This window comes from Danaus plexippus, chromosome 27 (genome assembly GCF_018135715.1).
Source record: "Danaus plexippus chromosome 27, MEX_DaPlex, whole genome shotgun sequence".
Lineage (NCBI taxonomy): Eukaryota > Metazoa > Arthropoda > Insecta > Lepidoptera > Nymphalidae > Danaus > Danaus plexippus.
The window spans coordinates 371,420-389,879 of record NC_083555.1 but is presented as its reverse complement, the minus strand read 5'-3'; the positions used below and the strand labels follow the sequence as shown (position 1 = coordinate 389,879).

The 18,460-nt window shown below is 33.8% G+C and overlaps 1 protein-coding gene across 5 annotated transcripts; it reads right to left on the bottom strand.

Annotated features, from left to right (window-relative positions):
- Positions 1-247: 247 nt before the first annotated feature.
- Positions 248-18,127, bottom strand: LOC116775773 (uncharacterized). 5 transcript variants are annotated; one of them, XM_061525041.1, is made up of 15 exons: positions 17,932-18,127; positions 13,252-13,394; positions 10,332-10,388; positions 7,501-7,515; positions 7,012-7,165; positions 6,672-6,865; positions 6,068-6,268; positions 5,784-5,936; positions 4,951-5,161; positions 4,628-4,800; positions 3,848-4,100; positions 3,003-3,154; positions 2,662-2,821; positions 1,951-2,054; positions 248-1,513 (listed from the first exon to the last, which is right to left on the bottom strand). In XM_061525041.1, the coding sequence occupies exons 2-15, from the start codon at positions 13,392-13,394 to the stop codon at positions 1,441-1,443; spliced, it is 2,043 nt and encodes a 680-aa protein (XP_061381025.1). In that variant the 5' UTR covers positions 17,932-18,127; the 3' UTR covers positions 248-1,440. The 5 variants fall into 5 exon arrangements, with proteins under 5 accessions (XP_061381025.1, XP_061381027.1, XP_061381026.1 ...); XM_061525043.1 differs by having other exon boundaries at positions 10,332-10,385; positions 17,932-18,118; XM_061525042.1 differs by having other exon boundaries at positions 18,048-18,069.
- Positions 18,128-18,460: the final 333 nt, after the last annotated feature.

Below are 18,460 nucleotides of genomic sequence, written 5' to 3'. Positions count from 1 at the left end.
AAAACTACCACAGAGACTGATTTTCAGAGTGAGAAAATCTAAGTCTCAATCTCATTATTACAGTAGTTAAATGGGGAGTATTTTGTGTGTAAATTGAAAATCACTCGAGTGAAAATGTATTTTCACATACTGAAGGCAGTTTACTGTAGAACTTGTCATTTATGTGATTTTGTGAATATCGTGAAGAGGTCGATGTACAACCTTCATTTAAAATTATCAATCAAAAGGTTCAAATGAGAAAACAAAATTCGATTTCAAAACCAAGTTTATTTGAATTCAAACAACAAAACACAAAAATCTCAAGATTTTAACTTGACTAGATGTAAATAAAACTAGACGAATCACATCAAGGGACAGTTATTATGTTTTAAGGAACTTAAACATTAAAATAATTATTTAATTCCCGCTACTCTTTATACATCAGCTGCTCGCGGTTAGCGTTACAACATCGATGTTATAAGACAGCTTACAACAGAATTGTATTATTATATATACACTACTTCACCTTACAGTATTCGAAATAAAATTTGGGTTACAATGTGTGCAAAAATAAAATTAAAATCTGACAATTGTATTGGTGACTGGGATTTTTCGTGAAATTTTATATTATTAAAGACTGTAGGAATCAACAGATAACATATTCCTTAGTGTAATTCCAATTTACCAAAATTACAATTAATATCATCAAAAACAAAATGTGGTAGCACAAATTTTCAATAAAGAGGTAAGCTAGATGTATTTAATGCGAGAAGGAGATCAAATACAACTTGTTTACAAAAATTATCTCTTTTCGTTGTCCGCACTTTCCACACTATGCAACGAAGTTCCAGATATATGATGTAGATGGCGTAAATAATAATTTCAGCTTAACATCATACATACGATATAACCATATGTTACTAGAATAGAAATTAGGTTTAAATTACTAGTTATATAATATAAGAGAAAATACACAAAAAAACAAATGGAATATTAAGAAAAATAGGGAACTTAAAAACGACACCAAAATTAAGACAACAGATTCTTAGTACGAGCAAATTCACAAAATATTTGGTATCCCTTTGTACATAATGAAAATAAAAACTTATTATCACCTTACCGAGTCATTATATTGATAAAAATAAATAAGAGAGACACTGACGTATACCGATAATACTTTATCCACGGGTCACCCAGGTACGCTAGCACAGGTGCTCGCTTGACACACGCGCTGAATACATACTTAGTAACAATATCATCTACATTGTCACAAAAACAATACTTTGTGCCAATTATACAGTATTATATAAGTTGTACAAGACAGGGGATACATATTAACAATCACAGCAGGGCATTATCTCAGAGTCGCCTGCAGAATCACGTCACTCATTGATGCAGTATTAGGTTATCATATATTGAAAGTTTTTGAAACATCGCAAGACAATATTTTGTTGCAGAAGTCTAGTGACGACAGTAGCAGTACATGTTGAGGTGCGGGTGAGTGTCGCTGATGCAGCTCGGCTCGTTGTTGTAACTGCACATTATGCGTTTTATTAGTATATGTTCGTGTGTAGGAGATAATACCACAAACATCCCCGTGCTAATTACAATACGAACCATCCTATATAGAGGATAATAATTGGCGCTTAGTTGATATTGTTTTATATAGATCATATTTTCAACACCCTGTATCTTATCACAACCTAAGGTACCTTTAAGACTAAATAGATGCAACTACCACTATGTCCGCTTTTAATACTAATAATGTAGCTGATGACTGGAATATTCACTTTATGATACAATTTACAATAAATTAAGATTTACTGTACCTAAGATTCATCCAAGATAATTATCCGCTTGAAATACGTCTTATACAGGTGGTTCGTATTGTGATCATATAAGGGTTCACTTATTGTTTTATATTTGATATACAACCGTATATACTATATATTTAACGTATTGGTTACTCACGCGTTAGTCCGTGATATTTCTCTCGTATTTATTTCAAATCTATCCTCAGTAATGACGTAAGTCACTAACGCCTCATATATACCGTGGCCAGGTCCCACTGCGATCTGCAATTATACATTAATAAAATATAAAAGTTTATTTATTATATTCGGGACTCGCTTCAATTTTGTTACTCTTTGTGTTGGAAGAACGAGAGAATAAATTAAGCTTTGATAGCTCCGAATTATTTTTTTTGTTAACGTTTATATCAATGAGTAAAGATAGATTTTTCACGATCTACGCTAACCAAAAACCGCTCGTTACAAATTTAAACATAATATACTTGTAAATGAAAAAACAGTTCAAACGCCCGAGGTACTAAAAAAATTAGAAATTAAAAACCTTTTCGTCCGATATCTTTGAAATTACAATTTTAAAATAACAAACTATTAGCACTTTACCAAAATTTTATTGACTCTTTGAATAAGCAAGACCGGTCCGTAGTGAGAAACGATATGCTAACGTCACCTATTGGGAGTCGACAGCAACTATAACATTACTTTATAAAACGCCATCTATCGGGTGCATGACACAACTATAAAACATTATTATAAAATACGCTACCTTTCAAAAAGATCACCAACTGTACTTTTATTACAAGAAACGACATCTAGTGTCTACTGTAATTAAACTAAGTTCAAGAAAACTCCATGTATATGAGTATGTCCGTACCTTGAGCTGGTAGTTTTCCCTGGTCTGTTTCACTCTGTTACCAAACTTGCCGACATATCCGTCTTGATCGCGAGCCTCGACGAAGGTCAGTACACCGCTGTTGGGCCGCGCTCGCATCACCCACGACACCGACTTGAGCGTGCGCACCGCGCAGACCGACCTGGGGTGCGCGGACAGAATAACGATTGACATGGCAGTGACGTTATGGTGGCCCTTATAATCATTATGGGACACGGAACTACTCCCCTTCATCCATGATCGTTCAGAGAGTGCTATAGCATTTGGCAATGAGTATTTTTGTCTGATTAGTTTGTAAGGAACACAGTACTGTTGGTACCGACCGCCTCTCCTCAGTGAGATGATTGATGAAGTCAACCAGTGCGGCCGCCGTCCTACTGAACATGACGTCATCGTCCGAGACGTTCTGCCAGGACAGACAGGAACACCAATGAGCCTCCACACCGGCCTCGCTACACGACCTGTTCTTTGGTATCTGGAGAAGAACATGTGATCAAGTATAAATTCTTAAAGCTGAGCTATGGCTTTCAGCTTGTTAAGAGTATGTTATGATAAAGGTGGTGGATAATGACCACAGAGTTTTAATTTCTGTCAGAAAATCTGAATGTAACAGACTTCACAGGAAACATTACTCTAGATCTCCTAGTTTCTGATAAAAAGCTCTTAAAATAATCAAATCTTGGATGGTAACATATCCTTTATGATCTGAATGTCTTCTCGATGCACCAGACACCACCAGATACCACCAGCTACTTCATAGAAACATTGACAACACTAACTTTATTCAGAAAATACACGTGTTTATAAAATAAAATAGGTATTGTGAAATGAAGGTAGTTTGGTATATAGAGATAGAAAATGCCTAAATCGTAGAATACGTTAGCTTAGAAGAATTGTGCTCGAGTTATAACGAACGAAGAGAATGTGATCAAAAATAATCCTATTATTTGTCATTTAGATTTTTTAATATTAACGCAGTTTTGGACTACATACACTTAATAAAATTCCTATAAAAACTATAGAATAAAATTTTATTTCAACGGACAAAGTGGGACTTGGACCTGTGTCCGAAATAACACGTTTTAATTGTTTTGCGAACCGATGCATCGAGCCGCGTCGAGCTGATGAATGATTATGAGCTGATGAGCTGATATTATAATGTACTGACCGGTTCCAAAAGACTAAGTCCTCTGGTTAGGTCGGCGCCTTTAACTTTGTAGGGGTTAGTGAACTGGGTCAAGTCCATAACATCTAAGACCGTGGCGTATATGTCGTGAGGTGTCGTCAACACTTCCGCGTTGTTCTTCAGATTCTTCTCCGCCTCTGGTCTGCTCTTCGTCAGTTTGTCTGGTAGTCTGATCGCCATGAGTGGTAATCTCTCTTCGAGTTTTCCTTGGAGAGTATCTCGGACTTTCGCGTACCTGATGTTAAATGTAATAAACGCTATATTTGCTTGTACATAAGTTTATTATTAGTTTTTTTTTTATGCTACAGGGGGCAACCGGGCAGACGGGCTACCTGATGGAGGTAGTACCGTCGCCCATGAACATTCGCAACATAGATTTGCTACCCTGGATTAGGGAAGAGGGGGAGGAAAATGTGGGAAAGGGAGGGAAAAGGGAAGGGGTAGGAAAGGGTGGGAAAAGGGCATCCGGCTCTCTCACTCATCGGACGAAACGCAGCCATTAAAGACTACTTCACGCCGATCTTCATACTTCATCTTCATCGCTGAGCTGCAGTAACTTGACCAAAGCTAGGCTGTGCTACATACAAGCCTAGTTAATTCGTTTGAGTTCAAACTAAAAAAGTATAGGATACCTTTGTTTACAATTAAACACTAAAGTATATACGGTAATGATATAAATTTTCAGTCAAAAGAATTTCTAAAACATGGGCCCAAAAACTGAAAACTAAAAATATTATAATATAATATAAGTATAAAATTGACCTTGGTCCATGGTCCCCCATAACAATCAACAAGGTATCTTCTCTGTACCGGTCATGGAACCGTCTGAGGTACTCCGCGGTGTCTTCATCCGCTATAGATATCATGTTGAAGTCATCGTGAGTTATATCCGCTATGAAAGTGAACGCAAAACGTTTGCCGTCCAGTCGAAGGAACTGAAAAAAAGACGTCTATAGTTAAGAGAATAGTTAAAAACTGAGCCGTGGCGTCGGGTGACCTGCATTAAGCATTTTCATATTAAAAACAATGATGGTGCAATGTAAAATATACTTTATATAAACATCCATAGAGTTGATTATCATCACCTGATCCGTAATATCCAACATCAGTTTATACTGCGGCGTGTCTCCCACGCAGTACTTGTTCTGGCTGGCTTTCCACCACTTCTTGCCGCTGCTGGATTCTTCCAAATAGAAAGCACGCAAGTAATGATCCGCGGGCTGGTTCCTGAAGCCGTTGAATCTGTACTGGAATGTTCCTATCCAGGGCATATCTTCAAAGTACGCTGTACGATAACTGAAATGACACATTATATAATAATGTTTTTGCCATTAAAGGCATAATGATCGAAACATTTGTATTAAGATTCCAATAGATAATATGGAATGAAAAATTTATTGACACGGTTAGATTCGACCCTCCCAAGACTGGAATAATAATATATCCGATCCATTCTAGTTGCTGTACCCATTAGACTGACGTGCGTTGTTTAGAGTCATTGAATTTAGAAGAAGCATTTTTCATATATTATATTTGCTATAGGAATTCATTGGATTTCTTCTTATTTAAAATTATCATTGAATCAATTCTATGGAACAGTAATTCAGACAAATTTCCCAAAAAATCATATATACAGGACCATTTACATATGAATTGAGAAAAATGTACATAAAATTCTGAAGGTGCGATATAATGTACGATATGTGGAATGATTATCGAATAAAAAATTAAATTGTTTTTGCAAATTCTCACTATTGCTCTCTTTAAAGTTCCCCACAAAAAAAAATTACTCAACTGTCCATATGTCACTATATGAGAGTACAAATATTTATATGTCACTGTCAGACAGGACATGACGCTGTGATCTATCACTCTAAGAACTATATGTCAATACAATATGCTATCCACCAAGACTAACCCTTCATCCTTCAACTTATAGAATATGAAGGGCATGGAGTCCAAGGTTCTGTTGTTCTTCATCTTCTTCCTCACGTCCGGCAGCTCCAGCTCTGTCTTCCCCGTCAGGATCGGGAATAGGGCGGCGGGCGTCCCATCGCCTACTATATTGTACCTGGCATAAAATACTTTTGAATTGAATTCGCAAAATTAGTAACACTGTTTCGTTCGGTTTAGTCGTAAACTATCTTAAAAAACCACTTTAAACATTCCTAGCGAAAATCAAGCAGAAGGATTAACTGGTACCCATTCAAAATCGTAGCTCCCAATATTTCCTTTAAAACTTTATAGCTCTTCGGCATTCTTCGTATGAATCCGTTTTTGGCGGTGGAGTCAAATCCCAGGATGAGAACGTTCAAGGAGTCTTCCCTCCCTGGTGGGGGGAGTTCCGGGTGAACAGTGGACCGGAAGCCGATCGAGTGCCCGGTCCATTTGGACGGAAGGATGCTGAAAACGCATGACAACATATGTGTGTTATTAAACGTTACGCGTCAGGTAAATGCTAGAAATATTTATACATCCCCACGGCTATAAAAAAGATATCAGAAAATTATTATGTAACAACTGGGGTCCTGTCACCAAACATATAAACTCCGAAGACCACGGTCATTATCACAAGATGCATTTCAGAGTAATACACTAAAAAACAAACAAACTTTTGAAAGTAGATGAAAAAAAGACTAACTGATAGAAACTGCCATCTCGTCTCAAGATGATCACAATCAGTGTAACGTAATTTTAACTGGGGGTTACTATCGAAAATATAAACGTTACATGAATCAAAATAAAGCTTTATTTAAGCTATTTGTCGATAGCACCGCCATCTATTGCCTTTAACATATAATCTCACCTGTCTCTATGTTTTCCCGAACACTTAATCTTCACGTGATCGCTCTTAGTGAGAACATATTCGTTATCCCCTCTGACCTCTACGGGAGGTCCTATTGTATATTTTAGATCACTCTCATATATTATGTCTTGGTATGAACATACTATGTCTTTGGTTGTACTTAATATTTTAGGAACTACCCTACATTTAGAATGCTGAAAAAATATATTAATTTAGATATTCATATATATTATATACATGCAAGCAACTATGTTTCATTTGTCAAGGTTGTTTATTCGTTAAAATCTTAAAACTTCTTCCTAAAACTAACAAAACCAGAAACGAAATAGAAATAACTCACGTAACATTTAACCCAATCCGTTCCCAAACACATAACCTTGGGTATATCCTTATCAAACTGCGTGACTTCTTTCGCGAATGGATCTAACCTGGGTATCTCACACCCGGAACCCTTGTCCAGTTTCAGAGATTGTTCTAATCGTTTTTCAATATACCTGGATTAATAATATCAAAGAATTTTATCTTCAGAGTAATTAATTTAAACATTTTAAAACAATCTTTATAATTTTTTTATTGCATTTAGATTTTCACCCAAAAAAACATAGATTTCTATTCTATGTATATATGTATATAATCCAGATTTTATTAAGAAAATACCACTAAACCGATATTGATAAAATCACATACATCGCTATTATAAAATTTCAAAATTCTTAACACCTTATAAACGCAAAAACATTTATAATTATACAAATATAGATTAAAATGCTCCGACCAATGTATATACGCTCAAACAAAAAGATACGCAAAAATATAAAGCTCTACTTACTCAATAACAGATTGTCTGAAATAGAACAGAATATATAATTAATCATTCATCATGCCAACATACTTACAATACACATATAGTATAAAAAAAAAAACAAAACAAAACAAAAGATAGAATTCAGTGCAAACAAAAAATATACACGCCTTGATATTGTCTTGCATATGCTCTGAGTAGCTCACGTAACACCAACAGCATTTTTCATATAAATATTCATTTTACATACAAAGGTTTTAAAATAACGATTTCTTTTTAGTTCCAAATTTATGTTGGAAAACTTAGCTGTTGCCTGCAGCTTTGCCCGCATTTTAAACCGTTTTTCAGCTTCGCATTATCATTATGACAATCATGAAATTTCTGATAGATCCCTTAGATTAGAACGTGACTTAATGAAAAACTATCTCAGGATAATGGTTTATCGAATGATTAAAAAAATAATTTTGAAATCAGAATTCAAGGAATAATAAGCCTTAAATCAAATTGAGAACGTCCTCCTTGTAGAAATCGGTTGGAAGTAGCCCCTAACTCCCTACGATAGTACTACCTACTGTCCAGTAAAATTCTCCTCAAAATCCGACCAGCTGATCTAGAGAGTAGCCTCACCAAACAGACCTAAGGTCAAAAAGACTAATATTGCATTTTTAATGCAGGTATACTTTTGTATGTTTATTGAAAAGCTGTTAATTTGAAATTACAGACAAAAACTTATTTTTTTTTCTAATATGTACACGTCATATATAACACTAGGTGCTAAACGCGACTTCGCAAGCAGTTTTAATATTAAAATTCTCTTAAAATTGTTTTCCAAGAACTTGAACGCAGGATAAGTCAAATTTTCTAACGCCTGATAGTAAAGTACTGTTAAAAAAAAATTCAGTAAGCAAACGAAATTGCTATATTTTCATTTTCAAATCATTGTCTAAAGTGATTATTCAGTGACTAAAGTGATTATTGATTTTAAATTTATATTTTTTGGATGACTCTCGTACTGAAAGAAAATATTCAATGAATGTATATTTTTAGGGAACACACATTTAATTCGAACGGAACCATAAAACCTTCGGAACGCACCCGAACTCTCATTAAGCGTTGACATTTGGTTTATTCACTTTTGCGCGGGAAAGTTTTGGGTGACGCGATTTATGAATGTAAATTAAATTAAAGTTATTAAACTCTTTAAGACAAGTTTGTTCCAGTACAGGTGTGATTTGTTATTTAAAAGTTGTCGGTTTATAAGACAACTATATTTTGTTATGATTTTGTCCGAATCCTAAATATATTCTGTCTATGTATTAGTAAGACTAGTTTTTATTTTAGAACATATGTATCGTTACGAACCTACGTGTTTATCTTTTTGATTAAAAAAACAACAAACAAATTATCTTACGAGTATATATGTATATATATATATATATAATAAAAAGTTATAACTTTATCTCGTTCTATAATTACATAAAATCAACAAAAGATATAAGCTGCGTGTTTATATATTATACACTGTCATGACATTAATAAATCTAGACATCAATATATATGTAGGTATAATGTATTGTATATACTAAAGCACATATTACGTCATATTTAAAATATGTCGGAGTCATTGCATATATCTTTGTAAAAATCGAACTAAATTTATGTTTTGAAGCAAATAAAAATACTATGTTTAAATTTTTTATCACAACCTAACCGATATGTTGATTTTGATGAAATTATTCATAAATATAGTTCAGAGGAAGGTTTTTACGTTACACTGACGAGACAAAGTTTTACTTTTAAATAAACTAGATCGTTGCGATTCCAAACACCTACTCCACTTTACGAGGAAAATGTTATCTCTGTAAGAGATTGGCTGATACGAGTATAACTATTAAATAGTGACGTGGAACTTGAGAGTTGATTTGACTGGATTACACACACATACATACAACACATTACAACTACACACACACACACACGCGAGTACTAGGTCATTAGTTTGTCGCCATGCACCAGAGACAATTGTCTCATGAAGCAATTAGGAGTTGTCAATATTCGTACACATACGAATATTTATTGCAACTAAACAATACATCCTAAGCTCATTACGATAAGTGTGAAATTAAATGTTTTCTTCCAAGGTCATATCAGATTAAATGAAAGCAAAACGACTATGAAGTAGATTATATTAATACATTAATTGAATACATATTATAGGCAAATAATAATAAGAATAATATATATACTGGAGCGATGCTTTACGGCTACGGGCTGATTGGTTGGCGCAGTAACAAAGACCGTGTCGATGTTTATTTCTCTTTCAAATAAAATAAAATATTACATGGATTTTAATGAAAATTTACGATAATATAGCTCAAACATCCGAATGACGTATAAACTACAATGGACCGTGTAATTTAACACAATTCAAGGCGCAGAAATTAGTTGCTAATTGCTTCATACATACAACATCACATTAAAATTATAGGAAAAACTGATATCTTAAGCTAGTGACATGTTATCAAAACAATTGCATGCAATCATACAGAACACAGATATTAATTCATTTCATGCCCGCAGAGCACAAACAAATGTATTTACAATATTTATCTTGTTTCGTTGGACGCGGTTTATCGTGGATTAAACTCTTTATAGCAAAGGTAAATATCGGATAGCAAGGGATTTAGCTATTAATAAGAATGCTATTAAGGTATATTCTAAACCAGTCATAATGAAAATATTGCTAACAATTCGATACACCGCCACCGTTATTAGCTGTATCAAATGGATCATGCAAAGTGTGAATCATGTATCTTATGTTAATCTATTAATAGTAAAAGCTGAAATGCAAGTCTCACCTATTATTCAAATCAAGTGGACGATCTGTCAATCCCTTATCGCTAGACAGATATCTACTAAAAGGAAATTATGAGACATTATTATATTAAAGCAAGCAGTACTCCGACACCGCAGACGTCAGCCTCATTCAGTCTTTCTGTTCTGATACAGCTAAATTTTAAAACCACGTAACACGTTGGCCAATATATAGGCAAGTCATTTGAAGAGCGCAAGCGTCTCGGGTGTGTGTCAATAAATTGATTATTTTTCAAATATCTTTTTAAAAAAAACTATGTGCAATTCTTTGTTGTTTTCCTCTGACATGAGCAGTTTATATTAATTCACAACTTTTTTGTGATTGACTGTCATGCCTGAAGTGAAATCATGGGTGGTAAAGAATTTATATCAGTAACATTAACTTATACGCCATTTTCTTGAGGATTTAGGGAGGTTCTAATAATTTTCTGTGCGCATGAAGAAGTAGAAAGAATATCTCTTGGTCCGGATGCGAGGAAGGTCTACAAAGAAGGGATGGAAAGTATCCGTGTATCTGGACGTCGGATGATAGAGATTATGTCTATGTCTATAACTTCTGTCTCAATTAATAACGTCTATGGTCACCATATTGTATCATGAGAGATTCTTAAGTCAATCAGGGACCAGAAAATTACATTTTTAATCGATTACGCATCTGAATACGTCGTGCGTTACGCCGAGTTAAAGTATCTAAAGTTCCGTCTTATTCACCGATTTATAAAACTATCACAACTTCAGGATTTTAAAACTATGGAAAATATTGTCCTTATCAAATGTTATTTCATGTATGTATGATTTTTATTAAATATGTAATAATTTGTGTATTCTAGTTTCCCAAAAGAGATAACGTTTTATACCACAATTTAAAGGATTATCATAAATGTTTAGTTAACTGTAGTTGATAAGGGTGTATCGCTTATTACTTCTATTCTAGCTAAAATCTGTCATGACTATGACGTCCTCGTCATTGCCATGTGTTAACTCTATAATATATTTACATCTCTATAATAGACTAGATTTAAATAATGTATAAAATCTAGATTTCTGTCAGACATAGGTAACTGTAGTCTTTCAATTTAAAACATCACCATTTGGAGGTTTTCACGGAAAGAGTGAATAGGCTTTTACTCAAGTAGTGTGACTACCGTCTAAGGCTATATTTTCACTTGCCGCATTAATTGAATATTATTATCTGTATCAACATGCTCAGCCTAAGTGAACGTCGTCACACAACACACAGAGCAATCCACGTATTCATGACTTATCTTAACAATATTTACTAAGATTATTGAAGAAGAAACGGAAAACGGTTGGTATGTAGTGTATCGAGGGTTTCTTGTACTAAGGGTAATTGTATTTTTTTTTATATTGAATATATAAAAATTTGTATTATTATTTGTCTTATCACACCTTCCTGTGGATTGATAGCCCTTCAAGCAATACGTTTAAGGTTTATGATTTCACACATACTCAGCATATTTAGGTACATTACTCATTATTATAAACTTAACATATTTTTATGTGAATATCTATATGAAGTACTATTGATCTATAAATAACTAGTTGTACATTTTATTGGCTACATCATGTGCGATTGATATTAATTTGCAGCGACAAACAAAAGACAACATATTTTTTTTAATGTCATAAAATTTATAGACGAAACTTCTCAGCATTCTATGTATTCACTGAGCGGGTACCGGGTCCATGGCGTTGCAGGGAAAGGAACTCCAACAGTGCCTGGGACTTGCTACCCAGGTGTAGGTTTAAGAGTTTAAGGGGCCGCTGTCTAGCGAGCGTTAAACGCTCACCTCCACCATCCAAGCTCCTCTCTCTACCTAACCAAATTCGATGTTGGCTTATGAACTAATTGATCTATTTTATGAACATATTAGTGAATACTGACGTTTACCGAAATATTAAAATTATAATTGAACTATAAAACGTACAGAATTTTAGTTTCATTGAACCATATTTAACGCGCACGTATAAATTTCACCATTGATAAGAAACGAGAGACGTTTCGTATGTACACGCATAATGAATGAATTAAAATCGATAAGGACAAAATGCATTTAAAAATAATTTAACCAAAAACATTGATATTTACAGTATTACAATTAGATTTATTGCCAATACAAGTAACTCTTACACGTGTAATTTTCTATAACAATCGAAGAAACATTCAAACACATTCTACTGATTTGTAATGTGAGCTTAACACAAGTTTGCGTCGCCGAACTCAACACGGATAGTATTTAGTTCATTAATATAACTTTGCTGACGATAGTATAACTATATGAATCATACTGAAAACTATCCGTATTTAGTAGGACGTTATAAACTCTAGATAAGTGACTGACGAGTACATACTGTGTTCATAATACGCCCACTAATACGATACCAAACAATCATGGAGACCTTTCATATTGATTTGGTTTCTGACGTTTTTTGCTTGTTTGTCACACATGAACTAATTAAAGTGTGTCAATCGCAGGCAGTGTGGGAAGGCTTTGTTCCGTATGTTATGACACATACGCTCTGCAGATAGACTAGATTCAATACCTCACGAAATTAAATCAACGTTTTGTTAAACGTTAAATTTCTAATATTATTTTTAACAAATAAAAAGTGGAACTAAATAGTTGATTTAAATATTATAAAATGTAATGTTCGTCAAGCAAGATCGAAAATGCGCTCTCGAAAATATTTCGCGTCGGTCGTTTAAGCAAAATGTTCTTTTTTTAATCTTTCAAAAGACTGACCTCTACGGTGTCGGTTAAAATAGTGTTATGCTATATACGTCACATAAAAACAGTGATACATGCGTTTTAAAGTGCTAACGATAATTACCAGGCTTCTATCAATGCTGTTCTATACTACACAGTTATTAAAACTACATACCGTCTCGTAATATCAAGATTCTGCTCCCTTTGTAAACTATCAGAGAGACTTATGTAGTATAATATAGAGGCGGCTATGAAAATTATAATGACAATTTGATTCCTCCTCGACCGATACCATCGTTTAGGCATTGTGACAGACATCTGGAACAAATATATACATTCATTACAATACTTACTTCTCTAGATATATACATATAGAAAATTTTGATGTTTTTTTTTACATCAAAGGCTGCAAACGTGTCGACGGCCTACTTTATTGAAGGTAGTCACCGTCGCCTATGGACGTCTGCAACATACGGGATGTTGCGGCTGCGTTGCCTACCCTGGTTGTGGGAGAGGGAGAGGAAAGGGTGGGAAAAGGAAAAGGGCGACCGGCTCTCTCACTCATCGGACGAAACGCAGCCATTAAAGGCTACTTAACGCCGATGTTCTGTGAGAGGGTGGTACTTCCCCGGGCGAGCTCGCCCATGTTCAAGCAGTAACTTGACCACAGCTAGGCTCTACCACCTTCAGGGTCTGTTTGTGATTCAACAATGATATGTTTTAATGAGATCTAAGATTATCGCGAGTTTTATTCATTTAAATGAAACTAGTATTATTCGGATATACTACGCGGATTTTATTATTTAAAAACTACATAATCAAGACGTTTCCGTTACTTTAAATAATAAAATCCGCGTAGTATATCCGAATAATACTAGTTTCATTTAAATGGTATGTTTTTCTAGACGCATATGCTAATGTGACATTTTCTTATAAGGTTCGTTCGTCCGTCATTTGTTTGTTCTGGTTATTCTCTGAAGTGTCTAAACCGATTTTGAAGCGATTTTAAGATGCAGATTGCTGATTAATTACAGAGTAACAAAGGTTACTTTTAATTTATTATTATAAATAAAAAGTCACAGAGTATGTTACCACAAATCTGCATCGTCAAACTACCTACATACAGACCGTCCCAAGTTATTAACTCATAAATCTTCGTATACACTATACAGTATTAACGTAGATCATTTGAATGAGAAACGAGAGACGTTTCGTATGTAGTTCGACGAAGCGAATGATAAAATTTACGTAATCTGAGAAAAGTTATCAGATGATAATGTCATCATATATTTAAATATATATATTTATATATATATATATTACACATTTTATTTGTCCTAATCAAATAAATTACGCCAGGTGCATTGTTCAAACATTTGAATAATCAGTTTATAATATTTTATATGTATAGGCACTAATTAAATGTATTTAATGAAGACAATATTATTGTATGTTATTATATTCTATAGACTAAGGGCGCATTTTCATTGGTCGATAAGTCGGTAGTTAGCCCGATTGCGGGGAGTGCCCGCATGCGAGCTAACAACCAACGAAATCCACTGGTCGATAACTCGGTCGATTAAACGTGTGCGGGTGATATCCGCATTCGGGATAACGACCAACGAAACTAGTCAGTCGATAACTCGGTCGATACAAAGCATGCGGTGACTCCCCTCCGTTCAGTCATTTATTAGACGTCATCAATACTACGCGCATTATTTATATTATTAACGCTGTTTATATATATTTATTAACAAAGCAATAATTGTTGATCCATGGCGAGTACGTCTGCTTATCTCAAAACCCACTGCTAAACTGTAGGTACCTAATTCTCTCGCACTTCAAATGCGGGCTCTAACGACCAGTGAAAATGGCTCCCCGCATGCGGGCCTTATCGCATGCTTTATAGAAATCACCCGCACCCCGTATGCGGGCTCTGACGACCAGTGAAAACGATAAACTCTTTGCGGGCCCTATGGCATGCGTTACAGAAATCTCCCGCACCCCGAATGCGGGCCTTATCGACCAATGAAAATGCGCCTTAAGGATCATTGAGGTTTAACCTCACTGAAGTAAGAAGAATAAATCAATAGTTGAAATTTTTTTTGAAATATTTTGTCTATTTTTGATTAAAATATTTATATTTGATTATGGTAAGTCCCTATAAATGAATAGATTTTGCTTACTGCAAATATCGTAATGCTATAATATTTTTTATTAATTAAAATTATTCTATTTTCAATACAAATATAATTTAATGACATCTAAGATTTTCGCGAGTTTTATTCATTTAAATGAAACTAGTATTATTCGGATATACTACGCGGTAATCAATGGTAACTCACACCACCACCCCATCCAGTTAGCTACCGTTGGCAAATTTTTATTACAGAGAGCCCAACACCTTTGTGATGCTGACCACCTAGAGGCCGAGCTGCAGCATGTAAAACATGCTCTCGCCATCAACAACCTGCCCGTGCCTCGCCAGCATCGCAAGACACGAGGCAAGGCACGACAACCTGCGATACTACCATATGTGAAGGGAGTTACTGACAGAATAGGCAACATTTTGAAGAAGGTTTCCATTAAAACTATTTACAAACCACATAAGAAAGTAAGCCAATTCTTGAGACCAATCAAGAGTAACATTCCTTTACAACAAGCGGGTGTATACAAACTCGATTGTGACTGTGGCTTGTCATACATTGGACAGACGAAGAGGAGCATCGGTACAAGGGTTAAAGAACACATCTCAGATATCAAAAACAGGCGCGCGTCGAAGTCAGCAGTGTGTGAACACACAATGGACAAACCAGGCCACTACATTCGGTTTGATAAACCTCAAATCCTCGCTCGGGAAGACAAGTATATACCGAGGTTAATCCGCGAGGCTATTGAAATTACAAAAACATCCCAAATTCAATAGAGAAGATGGCTGGAATCTATCAAACACCTGGGGCCCCGTTCTTAAAAATATAAAATCCCATGTCCGTAACCACACCGCAGGACCTCAAGACACCGTAAGCGCATTCTGCCGGCATCCAGAGCGTTACGCCAGAAAATTAAGAAATCGATGGCGGTAGGTGATAAATAACAAGGACCAACTGTCAGACATTCACATCTCGTCTGCCCGTGATCACGGTTGCTGCAAAGTAACCGAAACGTCGGGATTATGTAGTTTTTTAAATAATAAAATCCGCGTAGTATATCCGAATAATACTAGTTTCATTTAAACAAATATAATTTTTCAAACGGAATATTCATAATTTGAATAAGAATATCAGTTATTTGTCACACTCGACAGTTCTCTACCATAATGACAAACAAACAGAAAGGATGACATAATTAAAATATTATAATATGTTTATGCCAAATTTACAAACAGACGAATGATTAATTTTAATTTACACACTTCCAATAAGAATAACATTTTCATGAGAATTTATTTATATATAAAAATATCATCTTATTAAAAAATTCTAATCTATTTCAAATACCGTGAGTATCAAAACATCTTGTCTTTTTCCTTGGTCACCGAGTACCTACCACAAGGCTGCATAATAAAAGTAAATATAGGCAGTTTCAAGATAAAATCTACAATTTTTATTTATAAAATGTCATATGCTAATCAACATATTGTGAACAGAAAACTAGATACTGTCGGTGCATAGTTCCTGTGTAAACTTTTGTTAAGAGTAGACATATATAGCACTTCTTACATAAATATAACAAAGGAATCTCGTCATGCTCAAACTTTTAAGCCATACAAATAATTATTTGAAAATATTTCAACCAAATGCTAAGAATCTTAAGTTACTTAAGCAATTTGAACATAAAAATTTTAGCGAAGCGAATTACTCAATACATTTAAATGGTTATATCCAAATGGAAACTTTGTTTTAAATAAACTTATATATATATATAAATAAATAAATATATATATATATATATATATGTATATGTATATGTATATGTATATGTATATGTATATGTATATGTATATGTATATGTGACAGCATTGTTAAGGAATAATAAATACTGATATTACTGAGGGGTAGTAGATGTTAAGGGTGAAAAGAATTCATGGAAGCCATAATTACCATGACATAATAATGAACATAAAAATTGTTTGAAATTCATTTTCAATTCCTCCGTTTTTACAACGAGCTAACAGAATCGTTAGCAAATGTGGCCCATAAAGTTTATTAATGCTTGTTTACGGAATGCTTGGAGATATTTTTTATTGTTATTGCAAATTTACATTCCTTCAAGCATAAATAACAATATGTTTTAATATTTTCACCAAATGCTTTACTTATATACAGTGAATATTCCTATTAAATTTATTTTTATTTCTATTAAATGTCATCATATAAATTCTTCTAGTTGATATAATGTTTTTTTTTTATTTTAAACTAAAAATAGAACTGATAATTGTTGTTTTTATATCTTTTATAGAATTGTGTCATGATGAAGTACTTTATATAAAAATGAATACACACATTAAATTTGAGGGTCGTAAATAGATACTTAGATTACGTTTACCATAAAATGTTATTTAATAATGTAAAGCATAAATAAAATGCATAGATGTATGTCGATATATCAGTGTGTTTTTGATATCGTAAAGTGTAAATAACTTGTTATTCATAATAGTTTAAACAACAGTGCGATCCTCTAATAAATTGTACAAAGTATTTCTAGAACAGGAAAAATTGCTTCTCCTTCACACAATGTCACATTTGAATGTTTTTTATAATAATAATGAACTATAAACAAAATAATAAACATTCATTAATAATGTAAATTCAATACTTTAATTATGATTTTTAATAATATCAATTTAATTACTTACGTGCGTTGCGAAACAGTAAGATGAAATTAACTATCTCATAATATGCGTAGAGTTATAATTTTTTCCCGCACATTCACTGTTAATTTAAATTCGGCGGCTAAAATTCTGATAATTACCGGTGATAGTGAAATAAACAATTTTGGTGTTGTTCAACGATTTGCCGTGCTTTATCACCAACTTGTCATTTCAGTTTGAAATGACATTTATCATTACAAACAAATCTGATAAAATGTTGCCATATGTTATAATTTAGTTTAGCCTATAAAAATAACTATATTTTTTTGTTATTATGACATAAAAATGTTTTATGATTCTATACTTCAACATATATTCAAATAAACCTGATTTCAGAAGAGGAACAGGATAGTTGGTTACTTCTTAAAAATTCCAAATATTATTTAAAATATGTACCAACTAAGACTTTGTTTGGTTTAAATACTTTAGTAAATAATATCTACAGTGTTCTCATCTTTTTTTCATTTCTAACTTGTTAAAAAAACACTTCAAATATCATGATTAAAATGTTCGC